The 16,810-nt window shown below is 58.0% G+C and overlaps 5 protein-coding genes across 5 annotated transcripts; 1 reads left to right on the forward strand and 4 right to left on the reverse strand.

Moving 5' to 3' along the window:
- Positions 1 to 1,621: 1,621 nt before the first annotated feature.
- BJ171DRAFT_169309 (nitrogen permease regulator of amino acid transport activity 3-domain-containing protein) lies at positions 1,622 to 4,859 on the reverse strand. The gene is made up of 8 exons (XM_053105945.1): positions 3,990 to 4,859; positions 3,322 to 3,721; positions 3,012 to 3,161; positions 2,619 to 2,818; positions 2,386 to 2,515; positions 2,214 to 2,279; positions 2,082 to 2,105; positions 1,622 to 1,914 (listed from the first exon to the last, which is right to left on the reverse strand). The coding sequence occupies exons 1-8, from the start codon at positions 4,717 to 4,719 to the stop codon at positions 1,869 to 1,871; spliced, it is 1,746 nt and encodes a 581-aa protein (XP_052970919.1). The 5' UTR covers positions 4,720 to 4,859; the 3' UTR covers positions 1,622 to 1,868.
- Positions 4,860 to 4,877: 18 nt separating this feature from the next.
- BJ171DRAFT_437553 (P-loop containing nucleoside triphosphate hydrolase protein) lies at positions 4,878 to 9,431 on the reverse strand. The gene is made up of 13 exons (XM_053107975.1): positions 8,836 to 9,431; positions 8,255 to 8,608; positions 8,103 to 8,124; positions 7,757 to 7,996; positions 7,489 to 7,667; positions 7,350 to 7,362; positions 7,040 to 7,249; positions 6,655 to 6,940; positions 6,329 to 6,548; positions 6,160 to 6,241; positions 5,987 to 6,058; positions 5,511 to 5,833; positions 4,878 to 5,314 (listed from the first exon to the last, which is right to left on the reverse strand). The coding sequence occupies exons 1-13, from the start codon at positions 9,259 to 9,261 to the stop codon at positions 5,282 to 5,284; spliced, it is 2,460 nt and encodes an 819-aa protein (XP_052970920.1). The 5' UTR covers positions 9,262 to 9,431; the 3' UTR covers positions 4,878 to 5,281.
- Positions 9,432 to 9,933: 502 nt separating this feature from the next.
- Positions 9,934 to 10,721, reverse strand: BJ171DRAFT_577190 (uncharacterized protein; the record flags this gene model as incomplete). Its single annotated transcript, XM_053113793.1, has 4 exons — positions 9,934 to 10,074; positions 10,178 to 10,232; positions 10,407 to 10,486; positions 10,701 to 10,721. The coding sequence occupies 4 exons, from the start codon at positions 10,719 to 10,721 to the stop codon at positions 9,934 to 9,936; spliced, it is 297 nt and encodes a 98-aa protein (XP_052970921.1).
- Positions 10,722 to 11,165: 444 nt separating this feature from the next.
- On the reverse strand, positions 11,166 to 13,474 carry BJ171DRAFT_487484 (Alpha/Beta hydrolase protein). Its single transcript, XM_053109294.1, has 7 exons — positions 12,953 to 13,474; positions 12,798 to 12,828; positions 12,554 to 12,642; positions 12,281 to 12,404; positions 12,052 to 12,136; positions 12,006 to 12,011; positions 11,166 to 11,753 (listed from the first exon to the last, which is right to left on the reverse strand). Exons 1-7 carry the CDS (start codon positions 13,069 to 13,071, stop codon positions 11,281 to 11,283), a joined length of 927 nt encoding a protein of 308 aa, XP_052970922.1. The 5' UTR covers positions 13,072 to 13,474; the 3' UTR covers positions 11,166 to 11,280.
- An 898-nt stretch (positions 13,475 to 14,372) lies between these two features.
- BJ171DRAFT_471196 (uncharacterized protein) lies at positions 14,373 to 16,736 on the forward strand (the record flags this gene model as incomplete). Its single annotated transcript, XM_053108598.1, has 1 exon — positions 14,373 to 16,736. One exon carries the CDS (start codon positions 14,373 to 14,375, stop codon positions 16,734 to 16,736), a length of 2,364 nt encoding a protein of 787 aa, XP_052970923.1.
- Positions 16,737 to 16,810: the final 74 nt, after the last annotated feature.

Consider the following 16,810-nt stretch of genomic DNA (forward strand, 5'->3'; position numbering starts at 1 on the left):
AACCATGGCTTCCCGAAAGTAAACGAGGTGCCGAGCTGAGCTACTCATCCTCCATCCCTCCCTCCCCCTACCAACGCCCTCCACCTCCGTCCAAGACGCTGCAGCATCAAGCAACAAGCATCTCCAGGCTCCACAGCTCCAAGCTCGCATTCGCACCTCCAGACAAAACAACAACATCGAAAAAGGACCACATTACTTCTCCTACTGCCTCACGCACCCAAATCTCCAGCAAAAAGAACGGGACAGCATCCGCCAGCAAGCCCCCGGTTGAATGCCCCACCGTGATCCGCAGTCCCTTCTGTACATAACCCGAACTCTATGGCCGTTCTTAGCACCAGTTTCCAGACCACGCCCGTGTCGATTCCAACCCCGTCCGAGGCCGACCTCGAGGAACTCGTCATCATCGATGAGCTCCTGCTCCTGCCGCCGCTCCCGCCTCCCATGATCCAGTTCGAGTTGGCATCGCCGCGGCTGGCGCCACACCAGGCCCCCACCTCCTGGGTTGCGCCTGGGGATTGCGTCGTCGACCCAGACATACCCGATACCTACTATACGACCGAAGCCTATCGAGACAAGAAGCGCAAGAAGAAGGAAAAGAAGAAGAAGGCGTCGTCATCCAAGAAGGAGCAGGTCATCATGGACGTCCTGAGCTCGCCCACAACAAGCTTTGCGGATGGTACTGTCTGAGTCGGCGCATTCCTTGAGCAATCACCCACTGTGGGTTGCAGCGGCCGGGATGGGGCAGAGCCGGAGAGGAGGGTGTCCTGCAGATGCGCTCCGTGACATGGGTTTCCTCGCAACGCTCCGACGCACGACATGAGGACCGTTGGCCTCGTCCCATGAAATCGGGCACGTCATCGTGACTGGACAGGCCGCGCTGCACTACGTCATGGTCTGTCCGATGCCTCTGGGTACTGACGGCTCTGATGGTTCTGTCGCAACCACCTCCTCCCTCACGCCGTCATGGCTCCAAACAGCCGCAGATATTGGTTCCTCCTCTGCCTCGACGTTCGACCCGGAACTTGCAATCGAAGAGATCCTGCTGCCGTCCCCTTGCTCCATGTCGAGTTCTGGCCATCGCGGCAGTATCTTTTGCAACCAGCAGTGGATCAACTTTGTGAACCTTTCCGAGGAGTCGCAGGAACGGATGTTGAGCGACTGGTGACGCTAGTCGCACAGAAGCGTTCGGCCGAATGGTGGACGCCGTGGTTGTGTCCTTCCTCCTGCGACTGCCACAGGGCTCTCCGAGACGAAAATGCGGCGAGCACGCTGGATAGGTCGCCATTTTGTTTGAAAGTGTACTTGAAAGAAAACAGAGACACCCCCAAAATATGCATTGTCTCACTCACGCGGCCTGGCTCTCCTGTCTGGTGATCAAGAACCGGGTCGCTGTGCGCGGATGCTTAGAGCTGAGGGCGATGATATCTGGTAGCAAACGTCACGAGTAGCCAGAATGCAGGCCCTTCTCTGAGCTTGGCTTAGCGGCGGCATGCACAAAGCTCTGGGGAGTTCAGCTGGTATATGTGTGCAGATCGTGATCAAGTTACGGCATTGGCAAAGTGTCGATCGTGATTCATGTCCGCCAGCGTCCATCTACCGTTTGCCCGCGACTGCGGTCTATGCCAAACCAAGGCCTTTGGTGGCACGCCTTGACTACAAGGGACTCTTTGTGCGTGAGAGGCCGAGCTCCATAGATAACAGACACGTTATGGCCTAACAGAGATGCGCAAGCCGCCCGAGGATCCTCGGCAACCGAGATTGTCGTCCGGAGACGCTGACAACTTGCTACCGACAAATATGACTTCACGAAGGGATGGCAGAGAGATGGTCGAAGAAGCAGCACGACTCTGGCGTCAGCATTGCCAAGTTCAGGCACTTTCGCCGAGGAGCACTAGCATCAGACCGTTGACATTCCTGATGGAGCAGCGATCAAAGCACCGGGGTTAGATTCCCAGTATGCGAATCGAGAAGGCGATTGGATGTCCAGTGATGCTTGAAAGGCTGTCTGTGACTGAAAGGGTCGCCAATTCCAGGCCCCGCTGATATCCGGTAAATATCGGCGCCAGAGCCAAGCCACTTACGCAACGGTAGTCATGATCCGTTTTCTGGTATTGTGTTGAGCAGCCGGCGGTGGAGCAAGCAGACAGGTATCTGATCAGCAAAAACAGAAGCGCCAATGTGCCCCAGCATGCGGCAGAGGGAACGGTACGTACATGCCCACTTTCTCGAGGAACGCTATTTCATCCAGATGGAACTGGCCATTGGCGTACTTGATCAGTCTGTAAACGATAGGTCAGAGTTGAGCGAAGGGTTATTTTACCTGGATGCCCATCACGCGATACCAAACGAGCACGATCCATCGAAGCATCGGGTCTGGGTACGTACCGCTCACGGAATTCGAGCTCAGTCGACCGCGCTTCGTCAGAGGCTCGCGGTGGTTCGCCAGGCTGATTCGCCTGTTCCGGTGTCGATGATATGCTTGGTGGCTCCAGAACATCAAAGTTGGCAGCCGAGACTGGTCCGAGTAGCCGAGATACAGGGTTTGCAGGGTATTCGGTATAAGTCATACAGCGCTGGAGCAGCCGTCGGGGAGGGCGTTGTCCACACCGCCAACTTACAGAGATAGTGATAGAGCTGGACAATGATGTCATGGCGCAACAAATACGCGATGATTTTGAGATAGAGAGACTTTTCGTTTTTGGATTTGGAGCTGAGAAAGCCAGCGCCAACGGGCGAACTGATTGTGATTTCGGTGACAATCCTCACGAGATCATCCTTGTGAAATCTGGAGGTAAAGTCGGCAGATAGCTCGCGGAGCCTGGCATGAGCGTATGGAACAAGACAGTAAGCGAGAAGTCAGGCGCGCTCGAGAATCGCTGCATCAGGCAGCAATTAAGGCGGTCCATCGCAACTGTCCAGGCAGCACATCGCAGCTGAACTCGGGCTTCCATCGAGCTCATTCGACAAAGCTCGAAGCGGCACCACGAGAAGGCACATTGCATAAGACTTACGCCGAGAGATCCATTCCTGGAGCAATCGCATAGATGCCCTTGCTGTGAATCGTGTGGATGATCCTCGCTTTGTTCCAGTAAACCAGATGGGCGACCAGTCGGTACAGCTGCGGTAGCGAGCAGTCCAATAAAGCGGCCATGTCTTTAAAGCTTGAGAGATAAAGTGATCCACGAATCCGTGCGTCAGGTTCGAGGCAATTGCATGAGGCATGAGCTGCCGGTCGTTGCCTCTCCTCCAAAGCATGCCTCGCAGTGTTAGCACGCTACCGAATATGAACTTGTAAATGCCCACACAAACTAGCCATCTTACCACACGGTCGGATCCGCGTTCTGAATGAGCTCGACGAACATGTACGAACTATCCAATGGAAGCTGATTCAACAGGTCCTCCTTGTCACAGAGAAGGAGGAGAGTCTTGTATGGCCGCAAGACGGGATAGATTTCTTCGTGAAAGACTTCGCCGAATGCGCCCGACTGGCTCAACAGCAGCTGCGGCTCGCGGCTGTTCTCGTAGTCACCAGCGAACGAAAGCGGCTTCGAGGTGGTGTTGACTGTTTTCCACCTCGGAAGGTGGAGTGATGCATCCAGGGAGTGGTTCACAACCCACGAGATCGTCGAGTGCGAGTTGATGGAGGTGTAGATGTTGGCCATGAGTCGAGCAAGCGAGCTTTCGGCGAGGATTTTGTCTATCACCTCGGCCGGCGCCCGTTCTTGAGGCACAAGGCGGTGCGTGAGATGGCAGTATGAGAGACGGCGAAACGAATATCACAAGAGGCGCACCGAAACAGAGTGAGTGCGCTGAGGCGACAGAGCTATGCATCCAGGAATCGCCGCTGCGAATGGGTTTGCGAGGTCTGGGACCCGCGGCGAGGCAGTTTGCAACCAACAGCAACCAACGGACAGTAACCAACGGACAGCATATCAGGTATATCGGACATATCATACAGGCGGTAAACAAGAGCAGAGCAGCACTCGGACCTTCAGGGTGGTGTCTGGGCTTCAGCTGCTCCTTTAACCGGGTAATGACGTCGCATTGCTGGTCGATATAGCCACGCTTAAGCTGCTCGTATTTGAGCCCAGCGGTGATCTTGGAGATGACATTCACATAGACCTCCTTGACTTCGTCTGAAAAGGGCTTGGTCCCAGTTGGCTGCATGGCCACGACGAGATTGAACATGCTCAGCAAGGACTGATCGCTTTGGCCAGGATGGGCTGAGCCTGTGGTCGCCGATTTGCTGTCCTGGTGCGAGCCCTGATGGTCAGACTCCCAATGCGACTCTTTCTCAGCACCCATGTCCTTTGATGTGTCGTCGTCGTCGGAATGCGCAGACATCCTCTGGATGAGCCGCGCAAATCGATGGCCTGTGCCGGGACGGTCGGCGCGAAGAAGCGTTGGGTGACCAACGAAGGTGACCTCGTCGATGGCGAGCCGGAACATCTTATCGCAGAGGGTCGAGGCATTGGGGATTAAGAGATCCGAAAGCACACTGGTTTCGAATCCCAGAAACTCCTCCACAAGCTTTTGGGGGGCGTTGCTGCTAGAGGAGCTGGCCTGCTTGCGTGTGCCGGCATCGCTGTCGGACTCGGATTTTAGGATTTCGTATCGATAGCGGACTTTGTCAGCCGGATAAGAGAAAACAAACTGGGGGCCCGTGCTGGAAGGGCAGATAAGCAGGATGCCCAGGATGGGCAAGAGCGACTGGACCATCGCGGGCTGCTTGCGGGCTCGAGGAAAGGCGGTCCGGCGTTGGGGAGACGGGAGCAGAGCAAAGCGGGCAGTGTCTGGAAAAGCGCGGACCTGATATGGCGAGGCCGGTGCTCGATCCAGGGGATTGCGCCGAAGAGCACCACAGCCGGGATTCGTTCGCCATGAGACAGAACCCAGGGGATGCAGGGCGCTGGGCTGGCCTCGAGGAGGCACCGGCCCGCCGGCGAGGCAGATGCGACGCTATGACCGGGATGCATTGTCCGAGTGTCCAAAATCACCATCTATCTGTGCCATTTCAATGCTACGCGCAACATGGCCTCGGGGTGCTGATCGATCGCCGCAGAGGGGCACGCCAGCAATACCCAGACAACACTCCATAAAGTAACAAAACTTTGAATGCCAACAACGGCAAGAAACAGTCGCTTGGTCGCGATCGTGCAGCCCACACACATCGGGAGTGGTAGTCCTTGGTTTCTGTTGGGAGCCATATCCCGTTTCTGTCGTGCACTGGCTGTGGCGAGCAGGAGAGCAGCGCCATTGGGCATGAATGCCAGAGCAACCACTACTTCGTCTTGACAATCTGCTGGTCGTGCGACTGGAACGTTGGGAGCAAAGACAAACGAGTGTGGTGCAGCAGCGTGAGAACAGAGACAGGCCGCAAACACCAAACCCTCTGTCTCCCGGAGGCAGGGCGATCGACAGCAAGAATTCAGGACACATGCGACCGACAACAGCCGTTCGAACAAAGGCGGCGAGTCACACTCCAAATCATGGCTCTGTCGTCCCCTTACCTTGTTTTGGAAAATATATGTGACCAGATCGTGGGCACACTCTTTGAGCAGTGTGTCGGCGGCCTTTGGAAGATCAAACTGGCTGAGATGGCTCCAGGTGCTCGTGTCAGCCGCAGTGGCACCGGTGTTGATGGTGCCTTCGGGAGGTTTGACGACCTGTCGGTTCTTGATGCATCGCTTGCACTTGAAAGTGTCGTGTGTGTCCGACAGCGTGGTTTCGTTCAGCTGGAACAGCTGTCGCAGCGCCTCTTGAGAAAAGTGGCGCTCGACATCAGCAGCTTCGTCGACGACACAGCTACTCAGCGACTGCTTGTGTGCCTGGCCTGCGGAGCGAATGGAGACAGAATGCCGTGAGCTACAGCACACAGCCATGCACATCCGTTGACAAAAACGCACAGTCATCGACAGCAGCGGCAGAAGCAACAGCAACGGCGACGGTGAGAGCAAAGAGAGGACGCCGCTCGCTGGCCACTTACGTTGGAAGATCTTTTCTTCGATAGAGCCCGTCGCAATGAAGCGATAGATAAAGCACATTTTCTTCTGACCATCTGCGCCAGTTGTGGGTGAACAAGCCATATCAGCATGTGGCCACAGCGCCATCGCCGACGCACGTTGCTTCTGGTGCTGTCAGCAACCGACAGTCACTCACCACGCCAGACACGGGCCAGCGCTTGTCCGTCGTTGGCAGGGTTCCAGTCAGGATCAAACAGAACCAGCCGGTTTGCGCCGATCTAGGGTTGGCAGACAATGGCGATCAATCGATCAGTAATCACAACACCAAACCCGCAGCAAACGACAAGGAGCCAGAGCCAACGTACCAAGTTCAAACCGCATCCACCAGCCTTGCTGCTGAGCAGAAAGACAAACTGCGGGCTCGTTGGGTCATTGAACTGGTCGACGAGCTTCTGTCGCTTCTGGATGGTCATGGTGCCGTCGAGTCGCAGACAGCCCCAGTGCCGGGCCCGACACATCTTATCGAACAGGTCGAGCGTTTGAGTGTAGTTGCTGATCAATACAATCTTGTCGCTGGTGGTCGTCCTAGAGCGGTGGAGAAGCGTTCAGCCACGAGGTACGAATCGGATGGATAGGATAGACAGGCGAGATAGACAGGCGGGATAGACAGGCAGTATTGCGTGAGACTTACTTGATCTTATGGAGCATTTTCTCGAGCAGGAACATCTTGCCCGAGAACTCGGACTGGCACGAGTTGAAGTCAAATTTGGGCGGGAACAAAGACTTGTTGAAGTCCTCGGTACCGAGCAGCGCCGGGTGGTTGCAAAGCTTCTTGAGCATCGTGATGGCCTTGAGTGGCTGGGAGCCCTTGCCGGTCAGGAGCTTTCTGATCTCAGGAGACTCCAAAAAGTGTCGATAAAGCCCCAGCTGTGTGTCGGTGAGCTTGCAGAAGACAACGTGCTCGTATTTGACCGGCACTGCGAGCGAGTGCGGATGATATTGGCGGGGATTAGAACACGCATACTTTGGAGGCAGCGGCCATGCCAAGGCAGATGGACTGCGGTTGTCGTGCTTACAGTATTTGGTCAGCAGCTCAGCCGTCCGGCGGATGATGAATTTGTTGGCGATCCCGAGCAGCTCGCTGAGCTTGGCTTCACTGGTCTCGCGATCCTTGTCCGAGGCGTCGGCGTCACGGCCACGCAGAATAGGGAGCTCAAAGTTCTTGCGGAATTCGGACTCGGTGCCGAGGACGTTCGGGATGGCAAAGCTGAGGAGAGCAAAGTACTCTGTGTATCGAGGAGCAACCAGAGCATGGATGTCAGCACTTGCGCTGCTCCGACAGTGGCGACGCAAGCGGTGGTGCCAGCGAGCCGAATTGTTGCTCACCAGTCAGGTCGTTCTGTAGCACCAAGGTTGTCATTGTGAAGAGCATAGAGCGACCGAGCAAGATGAAAACGAGGGTCAGCTCGATGTACAAGCAATCGAGAGCTCATCGGCGCGCCGCAAACCGCTCTGGGCACCATACCTGAATGGGCGTGCCCGAAAGAATTACTCGACGCTTGGCATTCAGGGCATTGAGACCCTGGTATGTCTGGGAGTCGGCATTCTTGAGCCGATGTCCTTCATCGCAAAGCAGGAGGCCAATCTCGGTTTTGCACAGGATTTCCGAATAGGCTCGCAAGCTTTCGTATGATATGATCAGGACTGCCGTTGGACAGAGGATGCTGTCAGCCGTGCAAGCCGCGGCTGCCGTACTATCTCGCGGACTCTACTTCGTCGACGCAGATGCGCACCTGGCTGGGTAACCGCGCGGCCCTTGGCACTGGTAAACTGCTCCAGATCCTTGATGGTTTGCTCCTTGGTTGTTTTGTTGTCGCACGCAAAAGGACGAATGGAATCGGCGCCGAGCCACTTCTTGAGTTCGTTGGCCCAGTTTCGGACTAAACTGGATGGACAGACAATGATGGCCTTATCGATCGTCGGGCGGCCGGGCTCGGGAGACTGTCGCAGCAGCGTCCAAAGCAGTGTGATACCTGGTGGTTACGGTCGATCGCGAATCAAGAAAGGACAGCGGTAAGCCCAACGAATGCCACATGACCAGACAGAACAAGGCTGCACAATCGAGGACTGGATCCGTACACTGCAAAGTCTTGCCGAGACCCTGTAAAGTTGGGAGCGACGATATTGAGCAACTTTGTTGAACCGTGATGGCACCGAGCAGCCCGACCTGACGACCCACAGCCACGAAGTACCCAGGAGCAACGAGCAACGAGCAACGAGCAAACCCTTACCATTTCATCGGCCATGATGCATCCAAACGCCCCCGCGACCTTCATGCCTGTGGTGCACTCGTACAGGAAGCGCACACCCTCGATCTGATGTGGGCGAAGGACCCGAGCGATCTTGGGATCGATCACCACGTGGACCTCCTGCTTGATTTGCTTCTTGGGATCTGCGGATGACTTGAGCGACTCCAGGATCTCGACGGCCGAGTAAACCTTGGGATGGTACAGCACAATCGCATCGTCCGCCTCGGGATCGTGCAATGGGCCCTTCAGAACGTTGGTTTTCCGGCGCGCGCCCAGACAAGTCCCGGCCTTCATGCATCCACTTGGGCGATTTGCATCGGTGACAAAGGTTGGAGCCTGATCGCAGACGCGAATCGACAAAGAATGCAGACGAGATGGATGAGCTCAGGCAGCGCGAACATGAGAGGCAGCGTTTGGATGACCGTTGGTTTGCGGGGGGCATCGAGCCCCGCGTGATGGGAGCCGAGTAGAGGACTCAGAGAGCAGCATGCACGAAATGGCTGCGTTCGACTGGAGGCAGCAGCTGGACAAGTTGCTGTCCTATATTGGTCCGGCTCATGTACCTTGAAGGGTTTAGCGAGCGGGGCCCGCAACTGGCCGTTATCTGCGCCGGGGCTGGGATGCGGGGAGTTTGCGCTTCGGAGGGGCGTCAGCGGGCCCCGGCCTCCGGCAAGAGTGATTTTACCCCCAGGGAGAGTCGGTCGGCCAGATCGAATCGGCGTCGATGCCACGCTGGGTTTGGGCTTGGGTTTCTTCACGACCGGTCCATCGTCATCGTCGTCGTCACCACGACCGTAATCGGACCCTGCGTCGTCCATGTCCTCGTCCGCCTCATCGTCGTCTGCATCGCTGTCGGAGCCGCTGGAGAGGGTGCTCGCTTTCCTCTTTCTCTTTGTTTTTGTGGGCGAGACTGGCGAGTTCATGATCGACGGGATGGTCGGGGCGGGCACGGGCTTGAGGGGTGTCCTTTGGACGAGCGATCGACGCATGGCTGGCAGGTTAAAGCCGCTCGGTGCCCTATACTGTGCGTGCGTGTGTGTGCAGTGCAGTGCTCGGCAGGCCAAGAGAAAGACCTCGCAGAATATGGGCCTGCTCGGGAGGAGAGTCGGCAGCTGGGACCCAAGACGGCGAAGGCGAGGGCGAACGGCAGAAAAGCAAGGCCGACAGTGGGAGGGGCGGGAACGCGGTTTCTTTTGAAGACCAAGGACAACTTCGCAGCTGGTCCTCGTTTCGCCGTCGTTGCTGGCGCCTGCATCGATGCTGCGAGGGCGGGACGGCAGTCGCCAGCGGGAGGATTGCTTGCTCTCTCTCCCCTCTGTCGCATGGGCAGTATCACCGGATTACTCGGATGATGCCGCTGGATCTCGTTCGAGAGCCGAGCTGCTTCCGCTATTCAACACACCACCCCAAGACTGGCTTGCCATCCCGACGCCCACTGCCAAAGCTCGGCACCCAGCGCATCGCCATCAGTCATGGCGACCCAGAGGGCAGCGCTCAGCCCTGGGACATGCGCCATGGCATCGTGCTCTATTGGTATTGATGCCGAGTCTGCCGAGTCTGCCGAGTCTGCCGAGCCAGATCAGAGAAGGCACCCAGGGCCGTGATGCAGAGCAGCAGGCTCGAGATGCAGGGCGGCAGAGTCGCTGGTCCAAAGGTGTCCGTCAGGGGTCTGAACCGAAAATGCGCTGTCTGGCAGCGTTGTAGAGCTCCTCCTTCTCCTTGAGCGTCCTCGTTGGTGCCGATGCAGCAGACACTGGTGTTGGCCGGGGATTAGCGACAGGATCGCGCTTCAGGATCTTCACCTGGGAGCCAAGGAACGGGAGGCAATACGACGGTGCGGATCAGCATGGATGCCGGGATGCCGGGATGCCGGGATGCCACGGAGCCCTGGTCAAGGCAACAGACCTGGGGGACGTAGGCTGTTCGGGAATCGCCGTTGACTTCGATGACGGTTATGGGGCTGATCGCAACGAAGCGGTACGGGACGGAGGTAAGAGCCCGGGCAGTAGCACGCATCACACTGCTCGGCGACCATCATGGATTGCTCCTTGGACGCCGATTCACAGTAGCGGGTGTTGATCCCAGCCGCGGAGCCCAGCCGACTGGATAATTCGCCTGCATTGTATCAGCGTACCTTGAGCCGATCGCCGGCCGAGCCTGGGGCGGCGAGGGCTTTGGAGGAATGGGAACCGCGATCGGCTCTGCCGACTCCCACTTGCGGATCGCAAGCGATTATCCGCATGGCAGTGGTCCGGTCGCCAAAGCCAGAGTGCAAGGTTTCGAGGCAAGCCATAGCGAGCGGGGAGGGGCCGATTCGACAGCGGCAAATGCGACCGATTCGACAGCAGCAAATACGACCGATTCGAGCTGCGGTTAGCTACGGTATCGGATCGTGGTGCTGGGAGGCCGCTGAGACTGCGAGACTTACGTCTTCCTCGTCGGTCGCCATTCTCTGGGCAGCGTCTGGAGGTCAACCAGGGCACTCGGGCAGAAGAGAGATGAATGGTGTTGGCAATGGGCCGCCTCGCGTCCATCTCTTTCCGAGGCCTCGCCGAGACCGAGAAGGCCGATCGTCGAGGACTTCTCGTCCATGTCGAATGCATGTTTGGAACGAAAGGGACGCCGTTCCCTCAGTCTCGGATACGCCATTGTCCACCATGGCCAAGTGTGAGCGATTCGTCAGACCGACTATCTCGATGTCGAACTGGTTGAGTGCATCCCGCATCAAGGCACTGGGTTCCCCAAAGCCAGTAACAGGCAGCGGTTGATGTGGAAGAGCACAAATGGAACACTGCCCAGCTTTGCTCTGAGCAAGCTGTACGTCTCGCAGCAGCCCGCTTGCTCCCAGTACCCTCCAAGGACTGCCGCCTACACCCACGACGCACCCTCTGAGTGCCATCAGTTTTGTCGCTATATTGACAAGACTCGATTTCCTAGCGACGCTTGACAGAATCGACGGTGGTATTTGCCCCGAAAGAGAGCAGGTGTCTTTGAAGTACCCGGTGCATCTATTTGTTGGAGAGCGCCGGTTCTGAGCGAGACAGCGGCGACTTGCCGAGAGGCTGGGGGCTGTCGTCGCCGTCGTCGTCTTTGATGCTGACGGCCAGCGCCATGAGTGAACCCTTGAGCTTGGTCGGCGTCGGGAACTCGGGAGATCTCGCCGAGCCGTACTTTGTGGGGGTGCCTGGGATGGTCGCCGTTGATGGCGTCGACAGCGCCGACGGCAGCTTGGTCAGCCCGGATCGCTTCATCCAGGTGTTGACATGGCCGCAGATGCTGTCCTCGTACCCAAACCAAAAGTGGTCCACATCGGACATGACGATGCTCTCCTTGGGCTCGGGGAAGCCGTCGATGAAGCTCGTGTGCGACGATATGCCCGTGAAGTTGTCCTTGTTGCCCATGAGAAAGAGCTTGGGGACGCTGGTGGAGGCGAAGGCGTCGGTGAACTTTTTCGAGTTGAAGAAGGTCAGGGCCCAAAGCACTTGATGACAGAGGACGGCAAGCGTGGTGGATGGGTTGCGTTTTGGCATGTGAGTATGGGCGCCGCGCCTGCCAAGTTGAGCCGATGCAACAAACCAATATCGCAGACAGCCACTTTGCCAGCGCAATCATCTCTGCGAGTGCCATCACCTACCCGAGCTGATTCGATAATGCCGATCGACACGCGTTTCGATGAGCAAATGATATTAACCAAGAGCCCGCATTGCCCACGACGATAGCTTCAAGACCCGACCCGAGCAGACCCAGACGCCAACAAACGACAGGCCATCACGCTTACCTTGGATAGCTTATGGAAATGATGCCTGCTAGCTCCTTGATCTCCGAGGCCGCGGCAGATGCGGCCACCGAGCCATACGAGTAGCCCTGTTGATATTGTCGTGGCGCCAGAGGGCATTGAGAGTCGAGTCGTATTGCTCTGAACCAGCAGTCTGGGAAGGAAGGCACGACCCAAGGAAGCAGCAGATTTGCTGTCCAGACTCCCACACCCCACCCTTTCCAATAGCTTACGCAGACAACGAATCGCCGCGGGGCCAGATTGACTTGGTCTCGGACATACTTGTAGATGGAGAGGACATCTTCGATCTCGCCCATGCCTCGGGCGGTGGTGCGTCCCGATGACTTGCCAACTCCTCTGGAAGCGTCCAAGGTCACAGAGATGGAAACAGGTTCAGGCACAAGGAGCGACACAAAACGCAGCACAACATGTCGTCGACAGTGGCCGCGAAAGAGTTGGAACCACGGACGCCTTAATGGTGTCGCTGAAAGCAAATGGCAGCGCACCTGAAGTTGAAGCGAACAGTCATGTAGCCCTGGGTCGCAAAGTTCTCAAACAGCGCACGGATGACGTTGTTGTCCATGTTGCCGCCGAGCTGCAGTGCCGAACGTGTCCATAGAGACCTGGGTTAGCTGGGTGAAAGCTGGCGCCGGTTACGAGCCATCCGCACTCGCCATCCGCACTCGCCATCCGCACTCGCCATCGAGTCCAGCGCAATGCGAGAGGCAGCGGTCGGGAGCCGATACATACGGGGCCGTAGGGATGCGCCAGGAGAATGCATCTGGAAGCACGAGTGCATTTCGGCTGCGATTAGTGGGTAAGCCGCGAGTGGATGGTCTGGGCCTGCGTTGCTCGGGAGAGGACGCATCGCAGCAGAGCCGAGGAAGAGAGGCAGACCCACTCACGTATCTCTGTTCTTGGACCCATGGAAGATCTTGGTTTCGAGCGACACCTTGCTCGAGGACGGAATGAATGCGATTTCCTCTCGCAGCGCCAGACGGGCCGACTTTGTAGGGGAGTTCATGGATGCGGACAGCGACGGCGCAGACGACGGAAACGAAAGGGATGACGACAGACACGAGGACGAAAAGGACGAAAAGGATGAAGCCAAAGCCGAGGGCGAGGACGAGACTGGGGTTGACGACGAAAGGGATAACGATGAAAGGTTGACGACGAAAGGGCACGAAGACGACGAAGCCGACGAAGACGAACCGGTTCGTGGCTGCTGGCCGGGCTCTGTCTGTTGGACCGGGCCTGGTCCTGGAGGTGGCGCACCAAGACAGCCAAAGATCGGCCTGAGCGGTCCGAGCCGGGCCGCTGTGCGATTGTTGCGGCCCTTGGCATGTCTGGGAGAGACGAAGCGCACTCGATCCTGGACGAGCGGGAACGATATGGGATGTGCAGAGCATAATAGAGTAGAATCGAACAGGACAGCAGAGCAGAATAGAACATAGCCGAGCACAACAGAGCAGACCACTGTCCCCATGAGCGGATATCGACCCCCCCCCAAAGTCATTCCTTCTGCTGACCAACAGCTCGCAACCCGGCGTATCGCCACGGCCATCTTGTTCCCATTCTCTTTGCCACTCTCGCATTCATCGCCTGCTTGGGGGGGGGGTGATTGGCAACTGAGCCGTACTCAATCAACGAGTGGTTATCCCCCCCCATCCTCCCAACCACCACCTTTCTCATCGCCACTCCCGCCGCAATCGTGGCTGCTTTCGTTCTGCATTTGTCCGTTTCGATCGAAGCCGTCGGTGAATCCGGAGGGCCATCGCCGAGGAAGGGGGGGGGATCGCTTTCGTGAGGTTCATTCACCACGAATGCGTGGCTCGATGTTGCCTTCGAATGCCGTCGGTACTTGTCCCCAAGCGATATCACAAAGGCAGTTGGATCTTTGAAAAGCAATCTCTCTTTCTCTCTCTTTTGCTTGCAGAGCTCCAAACGAGCCACGCAATACAGGACACCCAAACGTCAGGCGTTGCCACAACCCACCATAGCAGGCTCGTCCAGAGCAGGCAAACCAGCCCACCTCGATCCAGAACATATCGTACCCAAGCAGCCTCGAAGCTGGGTCCGCAGATCTTGTCCGCAGCACCCAAACCCCTGGACCTGAACCTGAACTTGCAGTGGTCCCTCGGCAACCTGACACAGCTCTCCAAGCCTACAGTCGACTACTCCAGTCGGCGCATACATCCCACCCACAACCGTCCCACCGCCAGCGCCGCCATACTCTTGGCCCCAGCGGCGCTGTTGCCCATCTCCTCGGCAGCCGGCCAGCTCTCTTGTGTCGAGGAATATCCGCTTATCACCGTCAGTCTGGAAATGGACATCCAGTCGGAGAACCGTGAGACCAGTCCCGAGCAACTTCTCCAAAGCAGACTCCAGCTGCCGCGGCTCAAGCCCATCCGCCCCTCGGCACTGTATCTCAAGGACCCGGCCGCTGTTCGGAGTAGCCCAATGCTCCAGGCTCCGAACGAGCCACCCTCGCCCAAGATGACCTCGGCAAGCGAGCGAACGTCGCCTGTCCGCCCCGAGCTTCCTCCCCTGGTGGCACTCGACCGATACGCCCGAAGCAAGAGCCTGCAGGGCTCCAAGTTCCAGTTGTCGAACCCAACAGGCCACAGCAAGCTCACTCGCAAGGTCAGCGGCGATCACGGGTTGACAGTCAGGAAGAGCATGGAGCGGATCCACGAGCACCGAGTGGGCCTCAGCAACCTCGACCTTGAAGGCATTCTCCACGGCCGATATCACAACAAGCCCAACAGGATCCTCAAGAACGCCAACCTCCAGGGCAAGGGTGCCAGCGTCCCAAAGCTGAGTCTGCAGTCTATCGAGAGCCGGCCGCCGGCCACGACCAAGTCTGTTGCCAAGACCGAGGCCGAGACCGGTGCCGGTCGCTCCACCAAGCAGCACTTGCGAACGGTCTCGACACAGTTTCTGAGGGACGTCGAGCAGATTGTGTCTCCCACGTCGCTGCTGCACTTTGGCGAGGCCGATCGGGAGCAGGACTACGAGCAGGGGCGGCAAGACTCGGCCATGTTGTCCCCAGAACGACGCAACGCCAACCCTCTGTCCATGCCAGCCGACCCGGCCGATGAGGCCGACTACCTCCGACAGATGCGGCGGGCCTCGAAAGAGTCGTCGCTGTCGGCGGTGCTGCCCCCGCGGTCGAGACAAGCATCGTTCGAAACCGAGGAGCGGCTGTCGATGCACGGCAAAGGGCATGGACACCCGATCGAAACCGACTGGGTTGGGCGCTGGAAATGGACCGTGGGAACGGTCCTGTGCTTGTTGCGGTGGGTTGCGGCAGTCAGTCCCTTCTCTGCGAATCCCGCCTCGATCGAAGAGCTTCTGCAGCGGTGTGTCGCTGCTCACCAGGCAAGTGTCCCGGATCGGCCGGAGGAATGCCCCGATGGCCCCGAGCAGCTGGCCGTCGTCGCCGATTCGTACATCCAGCAATGCAAGACGGCAGCACGGATCCGGTGTTTGTTGGAGGCCCCACGAGAATACCAGCCCCGAGGTCGGCTTGCCGAGCTCCAGAAGCTGATGCAGACGCTGCCGGCATTCGCCTGTCTGCCAAACTCGACGCAGCACACGATTCTGGAACTCATGGAGTTTGTCCACGTCGACCGAGACACCCGCATCATCGCCAAGGACCAGGACGCAACGCAGCTGTACTTTGTCCTGAACGGCGTCTGTGCAATCACCCACTCAGCCGACCGGCCCTATGTCGACGACGCCCCGATCGAATACCGCGCCGGCGATGCCGTTGGAGAATTCGCCATGTCGATCCGGCGAGAAAGGCGGCGGACGACGGTCCAGAGCCGCACAGCCGTCGACATGGTTGCGGTGCAGATCCCCGAGTTTATCGCCGCTTTCACGGACACGAACAGCGTCAGCGTCCTCGAGCGAGTCTCGCAGACTGCGGACAAGTTGCGGTCGATGCAGGCCCTGCAGCAATGTCATCCGCTCATGCTCCGGAAGCTGGCGCTGGTCTCGCAGGTGGTGACGATCGAGTCGCCCGGACAGGTGGTGGTGCAGTGCGGCCTCGAGGCTCGCAACAAGCTGTATTTCATCACCAAGGGCCAGTGCAAGGGCCAGCGCTGGGTGCCGTTTGTTCGCTCCAAGCCAAAGGGCAGCGGCAGCCAAAAACAAGCTACGGCCGGTCCGCTGCGGCCGTTCTACTGCAACCAGAAGGTGCCCGACAACGAAGAGCTGATGTTTGAGAACCTGTCGTTTGGCAACCTGCAGGCTGGCGAGCACTTTCCTCGGCTGGTGGTGCTGCAGTCCGAGCTCAACCCTCTGCGGACGCAAGGCATCGCCAAGTCCAAGATAACATTTGCCCTCAACACCCTGCTATCACTCCGGACGCAGTCGCAGAGCTTCTTGCGGCTGCTGAACGACACGGGACCGATGTCCTCAAGCATTCCTTCGGCCATGCCCGAGACCGAGGAGACATTTGCCGGGCTGGACATGTCTTTTGTGTCGCTGCAGCGAGTGGAGCTGATCCAGATCGACCGCCTCGACTTGCTCAACATTGCGGACGAGGAGACCATCTATAGCCTGCTGGAGAACAAGGGATGTCTCGGCACACCGCTCGAGACCCTTCAGATGGAGTTCACCAAGAAGCTCGCCTGGGAAGAGATTCGCCGGGAAGCCGGGCATTCGGAGCATCTGCTGGTATGACGAGGGTGCTGCTTCCCTCGAATCCGTGCGGCGAAGCGACCGTTGCCACCTCGGATGCGTTTGATGGACCATCG

Source organism: Polychytrium aggregatum, assembly GCF_025602895.1.
Source record: "Polychytrium aggregatum strain JEL109 chromosome Unknown BJ171scaffold_3, whole genome shotgun sequence".
Taxonomy (NCBI): Eukaryota; Fungi; Chytridiomycota; class Chytridiomycetes; order Polychytriales; genus Polychytrium; species Polychytrium aggregatum.

What these genes read in the sequence shown, in the direction of transcription:
- BJ171DRAFT_169309 (XM_053105945.1), bottom strand. Translation starts at nt 4,719, where the DNA reads ATGGTCCAGTCGCTCTTGCCCATCCTGGGCATCCTGCTTATCTGCCCT. An exon ending in AACGCGGATCCGACCGTGTG is followed by an intron (nt 3,162 to 3,321) that starts GTAAGATGGCTA and finishes TTATCTCTCAAG; the next exon opens with CTTTAAAGACATGGCCGCTT. An exon ending in CCAGCTCTATCACTATCTCT is followed by an intron (nt 2,516 to 2,618) that starts GTAAGTTGGCGG and finishes TACTCGGACCAG; the next exon opens with TCTCGGCTGCCAACTTTGAT.
- BJ171DRAFT_437553 (XM_053107975.1), bottom strand. Translation starts at nt 9,261, where the DNA reads ATGCGTCGATCGCTCGTCCAAAGGACACCCCTCAAGCCCGTGCCCGCC. An exon ending in CCGCGCGGTTACCCAGCCAG is followed by an intron (nt 7,668 to 7,756) that starts GTGCGCATCTGC and finishes GTCCAACGGCAG; the next exon opens with TCCTGATCATATCATACGAA. An exon ending in TGAGCTGCTGACCAAATACT is followed by an intron (nt 6,941 to 7,039) that starts GTAAGCACGACA and finishes ACTCGCTCGCAG; the next exon opens with TGCCGGTCAAATACGAGCAC.
- BJ171DRAFT_487484 (XM_053109294.1), bottom strand. Translation starts at nt 13,071, where the DNA reads ATGAACTCCCCTACAAAGTCGGCCCGTCTGGCGCTGCGAGAGGAAATC. An exon ending in TGGCGCATCCCTACGGCCCC is followed by an intron (nt 12,643 to 12,797) that starts GTATGTATCGGC and finishes TCGGCACTGCAG; the next exon opens with CTCGGCGGCAACATGGACAA. An exon ending in CGCGGCGATTCGTTGTCTGC is followed by an intron (nt 12,137 to 12,280) that starts GTAAGCTATTGG and finishes CAATATCAACAG; the next exon opens with GGCTACTCGTATGGCTCGGT.